Here is a 15,645-nt window from a genome sequence, read left to right as displayed (position 1 = left end):
AAGAATCTAGTGATGTTTATTATAAGTTCATTATTTTCTGTTCAACAGGGAGTGTAACTCTAGTCACCCTTGTGTCTACCAACGGAGAATTTGAAATTAGTGAAAACGGAACATGTGTGGCAACCGGGAAAATCCGGGTTGCAAATAAAGTTGAGAAGGAGTTTACTAGTCTAGAACCTCACAATATTTCCAAAGAATCGATGAAAATCAGCACCAAAGATGTTTACAAGGAACTTCGCATACGAGGCTATAATTACGGTGGTCCATTCAAAGGAATCATGGAAGTAGATGTAGAGGGTAAGTACCGCAATAGTTTGAACTGACACACTTTCAGTTATATGGTGATCCTTCACATGTCACATACTCTTAATACCCTACTGTGAGCATATTATAAAAACCTCTCCTACTTCTTTCTTTGTTGCATGATTAATTCTACTTATTCTTACAAGGATTATTTACATATACTTGTGCATTTCATTGTTTAAATTAATCTCATCCTAACATTTAACAATTCATTTTCATAATAATGGTATGGCGTATAGTCTATATCTTACACCACGATTTTCAACTAACTTAGAAAGTTCGTTGCTGAATTATCTATGTCTGTGTGTGTCCGTCTGTCTGTTTTTTTTTAATTTTGAGCCCTCCATTCGATAGAGCATAAAAAACTATCTGAGAAAGTGATGAAAAGTTTCGCGTCACTCTTTCAGTTCCCGAAATATTGGCCAAAAATATCCGATTTCCGGAGATTTAAGGAGCCACATCTCGAGAACCATAAGTTATAGAGATATGATATTAGTGTTGATCAATACCTAAGAGGATGGTGAACATTTTGGTACCAAATAGTAAGCGGTGCCCACTGGCCAACTGGCCACCGTTCCCCAGATATTAACCAAAAGAGTTCGAATTTCGGGAAGTTTAAGGAGTCATATCTCGGGAATCGTAAGTCATAGAGAGATGACATTTTGCGAATTTTTGCTAGAAACAAAAGAAGGTTCAGATAAAAAGATTTACTATTACATTTAGGAACAATCACAATTATCCTTCCCGCTCCATCTCTCCATTCTTTTTAAGTTTGTTCTGACAATGCTCGTGGAACATTCTCAACTGGTTTTATTATCTACTTTCTCTTCAACTTGTTAAACATGATTCTTTTTTCTCTTTTAGGTAAACATTAATATTAAAATGTATGTATGAACCACTAATACTCTGATTATTTGAGGCGTATAGTTTCTAAATCCGCCATCTCCTTCATAAACGGTTTCGAGAAAAACAGGAAAAACTGATAACTCAGAGATTATATGAGATAAAATTTTCTTTTTAGAAATACTTTACTGCTTTCTGGACATTCATTATAACTACCAATTGACAAAAATCTCTCTCATCCCATTTCTCGGTTATTGCAGAAAGCAGTTTGGAGATGGCGGATTTTGAAAACAACTTTTGGAGATGGAGGACTTTGAAACAAACGTACTTAAGTTTTTTGGGGTTTATTTACTTCCAAGTCATTACTATTATAATTTCTGATAACTATTTCAGAACAGAACAGTAGATGGAGATAAACTGAATCTAAACAACGATATTAACTTGTTGGGTAACATTATAATGTGCACAAACAAGGAAAAAAATGAAGCTATAATCATAGTACGTTAGCTACATTTACGGGTCAAGTTCAGAAGTTCCCAGCTCGTTTAGAAATATCGTCTCCTAACATAACATAAGCTAACTTAACCTCACCTCACTAACCTAATCTAACCCATTGGGACCTAACCTAACCTAACATAGACTGACATAACAGGATGAGAATATCGGAATAAATGCCACCTTTACCAACAAGAAAAGGATTGAAAGTGATCTTTACACTGTTTTCAGATATAGTTCTCATCAGAATCATGTTCCAAACACTGGCATTCAGCCTAATCCTCATCTACACTTTCTTCTGTTGACGCAGTCAGTCTCTTTTCAGCATCAACATAAATGGCTAAGTTTGAATTAGCACGCCAATTTTCCCCAAAGTGTTTCGTTAGGAGTTGAACAACATCTTGCAACTTTTTTTCATTAACGTCGGTCTTCAATTCATAGCATAGAATAGAATAGAATCGAGATGATGGGGTTTACAAACACACTGCTGGGTGGAGATGGCGGCTTTTGAAGAATACCCTGAACTTTAAAGCAGTAATTGAGGGTGGAGGTGGCGACATTTCAAACAACTCTTTACACCATCATGTAGGGCATGGAAAGGAATACCAGTAAATCTACTTACCTCACTTTTTTTGAAAATTGGAGATGGCGGATTTAGAAACTATACGCCTCATTTTATCTAACGCTATTCAACTTATACAAAATTAATATATTGTTTTAATTCTCCCTCTTCTTTCATAACATTATCCTCTAATAGGATTCTCATTATGTTTGGATATGTTTCTTCTTTTTGCATTTTTAAACATAAATTGTTTACCCAACTTTCTGTTTGTGTACCAAGGATCTTATAAAATAGAGGGTCTGCCTATATGTATCTTCATCCTATTAAATTAATGAAGCCAAAAAACAACCGAGAATCGGCAAGTCTGATTGGCTACTCTCGTTTTTGCCATCGTCTGATTGGCTACGTTCGTCTCCGCCATGATTGTTGGCTCAAAACATTGCAATCTTATTTGACGGAGTGGGCAGAGTAGGGGTGGTGAAACTGTGACGTATGGCTTCAAGTTTTTGTTGTAAGGGCAGATCATCTATTTTATAACATCCTTGTTGTGTACGGTAATTCTTCTTCCTCTTTATTCCTGTACATTGTCTTCTTCTAATATATTTTATAGTATTGAAAGATGTGTTTCTTCTTTCCTTCTTCTTAATCATCTTTAATGTTAATTTTCTCTTCTATTATGTGCATAAATGAAAGATATTCTTCATATGAAGTTTCTTTTTCTTTCAAACGTTTCTCTGATTCTTCTGAATCAGAATAAGGAAAACATATTCTTTCGTCTTCTTCCTTTTTGTCATTCTAAACTTCTATTATTTCTGTGGTGGAAGGATAATATTCATCTGACATTTTATCTTCTTTTACTACAACTTTTTTCCATCATCATTTTCTATTAATCCTCCTTTTTCACCAGCTTCTTGTTCAATTAAAATATTAATCTCCTCATGTAAGGCATAACTGTTTACTTGTCCTTCTTTTTGTTATTACTTTTTCTTCATCATCAATTACCAATTTATTTTCATTGCCATCATCTTCAGCTTGTTTTTTAACTTCTTCTTTAATCAAAACACTATTCTTCTCTTCTGATACAATTACATCATTTATGTCTTTCAGTAACTTTTGTGTGCATTTATTGCCTTCTTCTTCTTTTTCTTAGAAACTTTTTAATCTCTTGTATTACTTCTTGGGTGTTTGTAGGATTCCCTTCATAAATTTTATTTTGGTTTGATTTGCAATAATAATAACAATGCGAGTAATAGAAAAGGAAGCTCTCTCTCTTAAAGGAAGGATAAAGAATACACAGCTTGTGTTTGTCTTTTCCTACAAAACAATACTTGTTTATCTTTATGGTGCATGTCAGGTGAACAGTCGCCATCTTGCTGTTCGCCATTTTGCTTCTCGCTCAAAAAGATTAAATGAGAGAGAAGTCATGTGACATATGAAACAGAGCTAGAATGTTACAAGAAACTCAATCGTGTTATCAGATTTAATATAAATGTAATAACTTTGAAGTTATAATCATATAAATCTCAAATTTATATCTTATTTCCAAGTGGTGAACTATGGCATTAGCCAAAGCCGACGATTGCATCAAGATCGTCAAGATGTGAGATAGTTTGAAGTGCCTATGCTGTAGCTCGTGCCTCCAGTTTCGCACTTTGCAGTATCACAATTACTGACAAAATTCGAAGATACAGGACACAGTCAAGGACAGGCCACGATCAAGTAGACACAGAACTTCCACTGACGAAGGCACAGCTACGACAGTGCTTGCATCATTTGTTAAGTCTCCAAACGCAGCACACTCCGATATAAATGAAATGCTAAATCAGCCAAACTTCTAGTTGCAGAGTGTTACAGATACATAAATGTCATTCTTACAACTTGTAGCTGTAGCAGCATCTTTCTAAGGATGATCCAGATTGGAGAGTGCAATTTAGTGAGTCTGCAAAGGAAAAATTGTGGAAAAACTCCAACTTTGCAATATACATTTTACATACCGTTGAAGCAAATTTTTATTTTACAGAGGAGGAAAACAAAATTTACGATATTGGTCTCCAGATAACCTCAAATGGACAGATATATATAAAATGGTTAGTACAAAGAAAGGTATAGGTGTGGGAAGGGATATAGGGGACACGTATCATTGGCCTATTTGTTATCCCTGGCACTTTAATTGCAAAGCGTTACTTGGGCATGTTAGAACAACTCATTCTTTCCTCAGTGTCGGCCGGAATGCCAGCTTTTTCTTATTATACAATCATGATGGGACGCCACCTCATTATGGACTTCAGGTTCGTCAGTATCTGGATTAACAATTTCCTGATCGATGTATTGGTTGACGTGGATCAGTGAAATGGCCTGTCAGATCAGTTTATTTATCACCATTGGACTTTTACCTGCAAGGTCACTTAAAGGCAATGGTATATGGAGAAACGAGTAAAGATCTGGATTATCTGGTGTAACTTATACAAGATGCGTGAGCACAAATCACACCTGAGACTAGCTTGGAAGACAGATCTGCAAGCATAGACTGCAATACACATTTTTGCCTTTCATAACATTCCTGTCAAAAAGCTTTACAGCTGATTTTAAATTCTACTCCTTTTCTCATGAAATGAAGCTACTCAATTGTATTTTGTAGTTCTGTGATGTTTACAAAGACAACTATGTATTCAGCAGATGACAAACAGATAAGCTACTCATTTCCTATATGAAGGAAGCCTCCGACAACTCAACTTATTTCTGCCAATTTGGACTGCTAAAACGTCTACAACATCATCCTCACTGGCTATGTAAAACTTACAAGGAGGAATAGAATGGAATTACTATTATGTACTCCAACGTTTATTGTAGTTTATTGTAGTTGAATTTCCGATGTTGGGTGAGAGTCGATAATGCAGGCGGTGGTGGCAGCACGGCTTTTCATAGGATAAGTACACTGAAATATAAACTAAACAATCTCCTGTAGAAGTGTCCATAATAGAGATGTTTTTAAGTTCACATAATACAAATAAATAATATTTCACGTGGTTCTAGGAAAAATAGCCCAATACAGAGGAATATCCAGAATGGAGTGAAATCCAAATTGAGAAGTTTCATTGTTTAATTGGTACAGCAAATAACACTTCTCATGTTCACCTTCTTATGAAGTGAAGAAGATGTAAGTTCCAGAATAGGGCAGGCTAAACAAGCATTCAATAGGAGAAGAGGACTGCTAACATCAAGAAATGAGTCGTTGGACGTTCATAAAAGATTTATTAAGACCCTGGTATGGGGCGTGGCGCTTTACGGATCAGAGACGTGAACGTTGAGAAAAGCAGAAATATCCAAGCTGAAAGCATTTGCAATGTGGTGTTTGCGCATATCATGAACCGAAAGAAAAAGGAACGAAGGCATACTAAAAGAAGCTAATGAAGACGCCAGATCATGAAGATAATAAGAAAAAGAAGGAACAGCACGCTTGGCCATCTTATTCGGCACTCCGATTGGATCATCGTGCTGATAGAGGGAAAGGCAAAAGGAAAACCAGGAAGAGGAAGACCAATGATACAATATCTAGATGCAGTTACGAAGAAAAGACCTTATGAAAGTTTTTCTAAGGGAGAAAAAAAGTTTTAAAACTTCCATGTTGCCCACCAGCCTATGGTTGAGGTGAACAAGATGTTTACCTTCTGCTGTTAATATAAATATTTAAATTTCGACCTTCATTGTTTTAATAAATAAGGAGAATTTCGTTACAACATTATAAAGTAGAAAATTATTGTGGGTATAGGAGACTGGTATAAAGGCTTTTTTCAACTTAACTTAAATACTCTGATTTTAGAGAAAAGTGAAATGCCATGAATTTAATAATATTAAAACTGTTGTCAAATAATTAACGCCGTAGTGACTGAACGTTTATGGAACTGAACCATGAACTAAGAAGCTGTAGAAATATTTTTGTAATATATCGTCTTGATTTAGTGTAATTATTTAATATCAACGTACAAAGGACTAAGTTATTTTTAAATGCAAAATATGTCATGCACGTCGAAGAGTTGAGTGGAAATACTTTTTGCGGGGACGGGTAGCTGAAGTACATAATTTCAGTCTTGACTTATAAATCAGTAATGTTTAGATTGTCGAATTCGAAGCTAAAAATTTGGAATATTTCAAAAGTAATATTATTACTTTGTATCGTGTAAATATTGTTCCAATGATATTATAGTGTATAATACTATACATATATTCAATTGTTTATTACCCCATTAATTTCCTTTGAATTCTAAATTACTAAATGCTATATATAACTACTAATAAAATTATTTTACTCTACTAATGAAATTGCATTATTATAACAGATAAAATTTATTTTTTGCGAGACATAAACATTTCTAAATTTCTGGTTTTAATTGATGTCATGTACAGCTTAATTTTCTCTCAAATTTTCAGGACACATTGCTTTCTTAAACTGGACTTCAAATTGGGTACCATTTCTGGATTCGATGCTTCAACTTCTTGTTTTGCACGATCATAGTCGAAATCTCCTTGTTCCCACTGCGATCGAAAGGATCGTTATCGATCCTAAGAAGCATTTGGAAATTGTGAAAGATTTGGGAGACAATGAAGGTAAGTAAATTAACGCGACTGTTGCTTAATATTTTTTGTAAGACACTAAGAAGGATTCAAGAATTTAGAAAGGGATTCTTACAGTTTCTTATTGAGTACTTCAAATCGTCAAAGCAAGTTGAACGGGGTCACACTTTTCACAGAATTAATGAAGTTGCTGAAAGTACAGCTGGAAATCATTTTCTTCCATTTCCTTAATGCTTCTTGTGATATGTTTGATATATTTTTTGAATTAAAATGACAGTTCTTTAAATGTTCCGTCTGGGGAAAATTCTGAGGGCTATGTTAGATATTGAAGTAAAGATGTTTCATATTTGACAAAATTCTGCGATGCGTAGGGACTTGTGAGCGGGTGTATTGTCATAGAAAAGGTACCATTATCCTTTCGTCACGTCTTGCTGCTGCTACATATAGCTGTTCAAATCTTCTAACATATGATTAAAATATATCCTGTATTCACATCAAAATTCTCAATACTTCCGTTCTTGCAGCGTAAATTCATTAATTTTGATGTGTCAATGTAGTTTTAGTAACTTTAAGGTCACCATTGAACTTATTAATTAAACCATTCTTATATTTAACCAAAATATCAAGCTTTGTTAGTAACTATCTATGATAACCTTTACCAACAATAATTATGTTCCAAAATCCACTAATACCTTTATTAGTATCCTTGGCTGTCATACAATGCCACAATAAATTATACGCTCTCACCAAATATTAATTAAAACCTAGTAAGATTCTATACCATAAACATTAATTGGCAACATGTTAAACATGCTCTTGCAATTAACCTATCTATTTTATTAACATATATGTTGTTAGCATATACTGATTACCTAAATTAAAGATTCAGTCTCAGTTATTAAATACCTTTTCGTCTATTACTTATCTTCTAACAGAAACCTAAGATAAATTAAGCACAAAATAAATATACTGGAGAAAGTCGTGCTATATTCAAGTTTTTCAAATAAAATACCTGTCTAGAACAGAATCAAGGTGATAAGTTCTAAATATGTACTTAATAGCAGAAAAAGAATTATTACTTAACACTATCAGTTGTTCAGAAAAGAAGGTAGAGAAAAGGTAGAAACTACGGATCAATTTACTTTCTTGTAATTTCAACATTTATTGCAAAAATAGTATGTAAACTGTTGCTAAGGAATACAAAGTAGAAACTGGATCCAGTTGGCTAAGGATAGGAATAAGTGGAGAGCTTTCAAACAGGACATAGAGTTAGAGTTAGTTAGTTACTTAGACTATTGCTAAATTTCATTAGTAAACAAAACACAATCTCGAAATCACAAGATGGCTTTATAAAACAACGGTATATGAACATATCAAGATTGCCATAACAGCTATTAATCAAAAGGTCAACCCCGTAAGCATATATCGAGATCTTTCAAAATCTCTTTACTGCGTAGATCATGCTTATATTCGTTACCAAATTAGAGAAATACATACTTAAGGAATGTGCTTTGGAATTATTCAAATCGTAGTTATATTATTGTAAACAAGTAGTGCAACACTGACTAAACAACTGAAATTCTGAGCAAAATAATCTCCAATGAACAAATAACTAAAAAAGATGTTCCAAAAGGATCAGTTGTACAATCTATACTCTTTCCTCTCTTTCTTAATGATTTGTTGTCAAATATACAGAAGGATAATACCTTTCTGATAACACAATACTAATTGTACCTGAAAAATATATAGTTTGCAAGAAACTGTAAATATTGTATCACAACTTGTGCAGTCGATCGTTTCCTGCGTATAAATTAAAGCAAATTGCAAATAAAAATTTGAGTAACTACTACTACCGGTATTTCAAAAACAAAACAGTACAATACTCCCATAAAAATTTACTAAAATAGTAAAATTTCGATTTGTTGGTCTCACATAAATTAATAAACGGTAAAATTGATTTCCAGAATTAGTTTCAGAAGTGTTATTACGTGTCACAACAGAATCGCAAAGATAAGACTAGAATAGCAAACACTGGGCCCTTCCTTCTATTGTTGAAAAGCAAGAACTAACATATTACATAAGTGTCCTATGTGGAGATTATGTGCGTGATATATCGAAATGATCAGATTTCATGTAGTAGATGTATTTAGTATGTCCGAAAACAAGTTCAAAACAATTGTCAGGCAATAACCTCCGCATAATGAAACGACGAGTATTTATGTATGTATAATAGTGTATGTTAGATAATATGTACACGACACTATAACTGGACATTAAGTCTCTTGTACTGTACTTATAAAATAAATAAATAAATTTTAGGTATATACAGGGGTTGCACAAAAAATCTAAAACGTTTGCAAAAGAGTGAAAATCATACCTAGTATGGTGTGGGGCCTCCATTTGCGTCCAAAACAGCTTCGATCCCACGTGGAATAGACGTATACAGCTCCTGAATTGTGGTGTGTGGAATTTTGTACCATTGTTCCTCCAAAACGTGCTTCAGTTCCTTAAGGGATGCTGGTGGAGGGTAATGAGACCGAACACGCCTTTCTAACTCAGACCACAATGGCTCAATGATGTTCAGATCTGGTGATTGTGGGACCCACGGGAGGTGTGATAGCTTCTGGTCATGCTTCTGAAACCATTATTTCACAGTTTTTGCAGCGTGACAGGGTGCCAAATCATCTTGGTAGATGCCATCACCATCAGGGAACAATATTTGGCCATGGGTAGAACCTGGCCCCCAAAAATGGCCTCATACGCCTTAGCATTCATCATTCCATGCAGGGCTATGATGGAACGTGAAGAAAACCACGATATTACTGCCCATACTGTAACAGAACCACCCACAGTTGGGAGCAGACAGTCTGTATCATATGCCTGCGACGGTGTTCTCCATATGTAAATACGACCGGTTGTTGAAAACATGGTGAAGATCGATTTATCGGACCACATTACGTGTTTCCACTGCTCATAAGTGCATGCCTTGTTGTCCTTGCACCACTGGATACGCCTCTTCGCATTTACTGCTGTGACCAGGGGTTTGGCGATAGCGGCCCTGCCATGAATTTTCATTTTATAAAGTTCCCGTCGCACTGTTTTCGATGAAACCGGGTTCTGTAGGCCGGAATTGAGTTCAGACGTAATTTTCATTGCAGTGGTCTTCTTTTTAGCTGCTACAATCCGTTTTAATGCCCTCCGGTCCCTATCTGACAGGATTGTCTTTCGACCACTGTTGTGCTTTGCAGACGTCGTTTGCCCATGAATTGTGTATGCCCTCGTGATATTGGACACAGTGCCTTTCGATACCCCTACAATGTTCGCCACTGTTCCCACTGAAGCTCCAACCAGACGGGCACCAACGATCATGCCTCTTTGGAAGTCTGTCAGGTTGCCCATTTTATTTTATGGCACCGCTTTCACACCACGATACTCACAGGTGAATTGGTTACTACTGACGGAAGAGGAAGGTCCACATGACACAGTGAAAACAAAAAACGATCGGCAACCGCAACACGTGTTGTAAAGTGGAGGGCCATACTTACGTGTCCTGTATGAAGTGTTTTTAGATTTTTTGTCTTCCCCTGTATCTAGATAATAAATTCTTGATGGCAAGAATACGCAGATAGACTAAGCAAAAAATTAGTCAAGGTTATGTTTAATTCGAATTCTAGTTCCAATAATTAATTTACAATCTATTATGGTGCCGCAGTGTCTCAGTGGTAGAGCGATCACCTCTGGTGCATGCTGAATGGGGTCTTTGTTCGATCCCAGCTAGTGTCGTGTGAGCTTTGTGTGAACAAATATTGTGTGCGTGGGTTTTCTCGGAGTTCTCCACCATTCCACCATTTCATTCATTTCTTACGAAACGAAATTCTTACGTAAACATTTTTTCCTTTGTGAAACACAGGATTGCCTTCTGAGGATAATTACCACAAATTCATAATATATATCATGAAATGTTTTAGTTTAACGACCCACGATTATGTCCTTAGGCTAAAGGAGACGATTATCAAGGCAAGTGAAGAATTGCTAAAGTGGAATGATAAAGTGAGAGGGAACAGGAGAACTCCGAGAAAGTCCGTGGGCACGATGCTGTCCACCATAAACTTACTTGGCCGGAGATGGAACCAGTTCAGAATATATTAAAACAACAAAAACGTGTAGTAGGATCATTACGAATTACGAATTCATTAAAATGAAGTATCTGCATGAAACTGTATGCATTACCGAAAACAAATTTAGCCTTCATTCACGGTACATATTTGAGCTACTTAAAATCCCATTAAATCATTTACCGAACATCCTCATATGAAATTACATATCTATAAAGATGTATAATAAAAATGTTTAATAAGCTACCTGGCTATATAAAGGATAATCAGTAAATTAGTTATTTCGTCAATTTAGTTCACAAGCTATTATTAAATAATAGATTGTAAACATGGCTATCTATCAGTTAGCACTTTGAAAAATTATTTCTTTTCTTATATATATTAGCTAGTAATTACAACTGCATATATGTATTGAAATAGTGTACAAGAAAGTCCATGTATATTATTATTATTATTATTATTATTATTATTATTATTATTATTATTATTATTATTATTATTATTATTATTATTATTATTATTATTATTATTATTCTGCAAATTAAAAAAATACTCATGATTTGTCTTCATCGAATCTTTCATTAGTTGTTAGAGCAGAATAATTGAAGACTTCGGTGCAAAAAGGAAACAACTCCAATTTTTATATTTGTTCAGAACTCATGCAAAACATTGTTAAAAATCAATTTATTATTCTTTCACCTCCAAACATTTTGTAAAGAAAGATTTTACTCCTTTAATAATACCTCTTTGTACAAAAAGTTTATAAGCTAAAGTAAAATAAATTTATTTTTAGCAATGTTTTGCTTCAGTCCCGAATCAAATGTAAAATTGGAGCTGTCCTCCTCTTGCACCGAAGTCTTCAATTGTGTTTGTTCTAACTGTTATATCTGTGTTAAACATCGATGAGGGCTATACAATTTTGTATAAATGCACATGTAATATAGTCTGCAGAATGAAGAACAAATGGAGGCTTGGAGGCTTCAATAATGAAAAGAACAAATGAGCAAACCTCAGCTATAATGATGGTATTGTAACATAACATTAGGCTGGTTGTTCTTAATCCCAAATTTGTCAATATTAAATGATAATGTTTCCATTATTTAAATACTTTGTTACTTATATAATTTGTTTTGAGAAGAAATGGAGTGAAATAAAGTTGTATTAATTTCAACATAGTACAGAACCTGCCAGAATATGAGCGGGGAAAATTTTACTGGAGCCAAACTCTTTTGTTTCGTGATCCTCAGGTCGTCATCATTTGACTTACAATTTGATTGAGGTAGAATCCAATATGGCGGCCTAAAATTCAAGATGGCCCCTGCTCGGACTGGCAGAATTCACATTTTTCGTTGTAGACTAGAAACGGCTAAAGATAATGAGATCATTCTTGATGAAATTAGTCAGAAGAACCTAAGCATTAGAATGACACCTTATTTATAAGTTTACGAGGACTGGTTAACATTTAAATTTAATTAAAACTTGAGTATACTGCCCAGTTTCCACAATATAGGCCTACCTTGAATTATCTGAGAAACGTTGTTCTTAATTTTTTATTGCCTATCCCGAATATATTTGGTCATAATTGACAGTGCAATGAGTGCCTACCCATTTGTAGAACAAAACTATGATACACAAAACTGTACAAACACTTCTGTAACTATTTCTTCTTAATTTAGCATAATTATTTTTAGTATAAGCACGCAAGAATTATTTTAACTAAATTATTTTCAAACGCTAAACATGTTGAACATTTAGTTTGTGTATGTAGTTATGTTACTTTATTCATTACAGGTATACCTTGCCACTTATATAAGGGGCTTAACATTATGAAATGTGTAGGTATAGAAATGAAAGGACTCAATGCAAGTGTTATACAACGACGAAGACTGCAGGCAGATCCAGTTCTAGAGAAGTTTCAGTTTCTTCCGTACATATATCCTTTCCCATCCGATGAGAGTTCTATTTGGAATGATACACTTCGAATTTGCGTACATGTTGTACTAGAAAACCTTTCTAGTTTAAAAATCAAAGTTGGAGAAGTGACAAATAACTGTGAAGACCTACTTTCACCGGCCATTTCTGATATTTTTAAAGACTTACCTCTAATTAAGGCAAGTGCAAAGCTTATTTTATGTTCTTGGGCATTAACTAGTTTGTAAATTCTCGTACATTCCTTTTATCATGTTAACAATAATTTTAAAGAAACGTGCCAATTAACATCATTAAATGTCATTAAAAAGTCGTGATAAATTTCAATCTAAGCAAAATTCTTTGAGATACCAAATAATTACAAGTCATTTAGCCTTATTTAAATGTTATACTAGATGTGTCTGTGAGTTAAGATTATTAAAATTAGATCATATATAGTTATTTTGTCTTTGCATGTACAGTACGTACTGAAATAACTTTATCTTTCTAAACACAACGTATTTTTATATAACCATTCTACTGTAATATGGTTTAACAGAACCCAGTTTCTGTTTTTCTGACTAACCTCCAAAAAACCGTATAGTCTACACCAATTCTTTGGTCGACAAAATGCTGTCCGAAAGCAAAAATAAATAAATAAATAAATAAAATAAACGCAATACAAATCATAAATTAAGTACTGCAATTGGAAATTAATTTTGAGTGTTTTACTAGAAATATTGAAAGTAAATGTCTTGGACAGAGAAAGAACTATAAGGAAGTGATATAAGATTGACCAAAACTGAATTCCTGATATGAAATTAAGAGGCTCCATCAGGGCGAAATTAAATACAACTAATTGTACGGTAATTATGTGGTATCTTCAAATAGATAAAAGATAATCAAAGAGTGGAACAAGAGCTCGCTAGACGATATTATTGTACATGAAATACTGTTATAACGACTCACATATGTGCTTCCGATTTCCAGCCATTTAGAAAATCGACATTTATTTTCACTTTTATAAATGGCTGCAAACGGAAAGCTACTAGGTGACTCGTGATAACGATATCTCATGCAAAATAATATTGTCTAGCGCGCTCTTGTTAAACATTTCGATTATCTTTTATTTATTTGAAGATATCATATAATTACTGTAATATTAGCGGTATTTTAATTTTGCAGTGATTAGACCTCTTAATATATTCAAGTTGTATTATTACTTTTTTTTTATTTTACTAAGATTGTGGTGTGTGCGTGTGAGTGTGTATGTGTATTAAATTTTATTTTATCAAATTTCTTTTCATTACAGCCTGACATTGTTGTGTATACAGAGAAAGTCCCAGATGATGAGAAGAATAACATTTCACAAGATTCATCTATTCGAATTGAACATACATGGAATAAAGATGAAGGGACCCAGCTATTAGTTTTGACTGAGATTTCGAACAAGACAGAGTCTGCCATAACGTCACTGAAGGAAGGGACATTTGTATTATTTGTTGATAATGGAGACACAAATTCCTCTTTATCTATCAAAAATCTTGGATTGAGGAATATAATTAAGCAGAGAGTAGACGGTAAAGAAGTGCATCTACTGAAAAAGGTATAATTAAATCATCTGGTAGTAATTAAGAATGAGCGCTGCAAATGCATTTATACTGTAAATCTGAACTTTATAACCTACGCACGTTCTTAGAGAAAAACGTTTCAAAGTTGCCTAAAAGTTTTAAAAATAGTAAAGTATATACATGTACAGTGCTTTCAAAAAGCGTATTCTTCTTCTTCTTCTTCTAAACCTTTTTGTCAGCTATCCGAGGTTGATTTTTTCGGATGGCTGTCCTCCCATCTGTTTCTATCTTGTGTCATATCCACTCTGATACTACACTGCATCATATAATTTCACACAAAATCTCTCCACTCCTTTGGTCGGCCTTGCATTCGTTTTCCATTCAGTTCTATAGTATCCACTCGATGACCTACGTATTCCGAAGGTCTTCTCCTTACATGATCAAACCATCGAAGACTACTTTCTTGTAGCGTTTCTACTACTGGTCTTACCTTTTCTGTTCCTCGAATAACTTCATTCTTAATGTTGTCCTTCGGCCACACATCCACCGCATCATCTTTATCTTTGCAACATGCAACTTCTGTTCCTCTCTCTTCTTCAACATTCTGCTTAGTATAATATGGCAGATCTTACTCATTTTGCAAACTTTTCCTTTAGGGCGTAGCAGTACTCTATGGTCATACAATAATCCTGCTGCTTCTCTCTATTCCATTCAATCGCTGCTACATGTAATTCTGCTGTTTACATCTTCTTCTACTGCTACATTTTCCTGCAGTATTGATTCCAAATACTTGAATTTCTTCGCTATTAGTACCTCTTCTTCGTCCATTCGAATTCTTGTATTTTTGATTGTTTTTTTTTTCTGAATGGACAATGTAGATGTACTGTCTTGATTTTACTAATTCTAAGCCTTTTGCTCTCCAATGCTTCTCTCCATGTATCAAATTTCTCTTGCAGTGCTGCCTTGGTCTCACGCATTAGTACGATATCGTCTGCAAATAGCATATTTCAAGGTGCTAATTTTTAAATATCATTTGGAAGTTCTCCATCACAACTGCAAAAAGATATGGGCTAAGACTAAACCCCTGACGAAGTTCCACTTTCACTGTAATGAACTCTTCTGTTATTCCGCAGGAGCTTCTCATACTTGTCCTACATTCTTCATACATACAAAATGCATGTATGAATGATGTAAGACTTCATCATCCTTAAATGATATAGATGTATGTGTTCAAAACACATTTTCTTCAGTGCCCACCAAATAAGATCCCGTGGCA

The 15,645-nt window shown here is 34.4% G+C and overlaps 1 protein-coding gene across 1 annotated transcript in view; it reads left to right on the top strand.

The window, feature by feature from the left end:
• LOC145679015 (fatty acid synthase-like) overlaps nt 1–15,645 on the top strand; it is a 175,776-nt gene that overhangs the window by 78,181 nt on the left and 81,950 nt on the right. The window contains exons 19-22 of the mRNA XM_081749615.1: nt 49–297; nt 6,632–6,808; nt 12,682–13,001; nt 14,111–14,404. Of these exons, the coding sequence (XP_081605741.1) occupies nt 49–297; nt 6,632–6,808; nt 12,682–13,001; nt 14,111–14,404 (1,040 nt within the window). The remainder of the gene's footprint in view (nt 1–48; nt 298–6,631; nt 6,809–12,681; nt 13,002–14,110; nt 14,405–15,645) is intronic.

This window comes from Thermobia domestica, chromosome 2 (genome assembly GCF_964235325.1).
Source record: "Thermobia domestica chromosome 2, izTheDome1.hap1.1, whole genome shotgun sequence".
Lineage (NCBI taxonomy): Eukaryota > Metazoa > Arthropoda > Insecta > Zygentoma > Lepismatidae > Thermobia > Thermobia domestica.
Note: the sequence above shows the minus strand (reverse complement) of the source record. Positions and strands in the feature narration are given on the sequence as shown.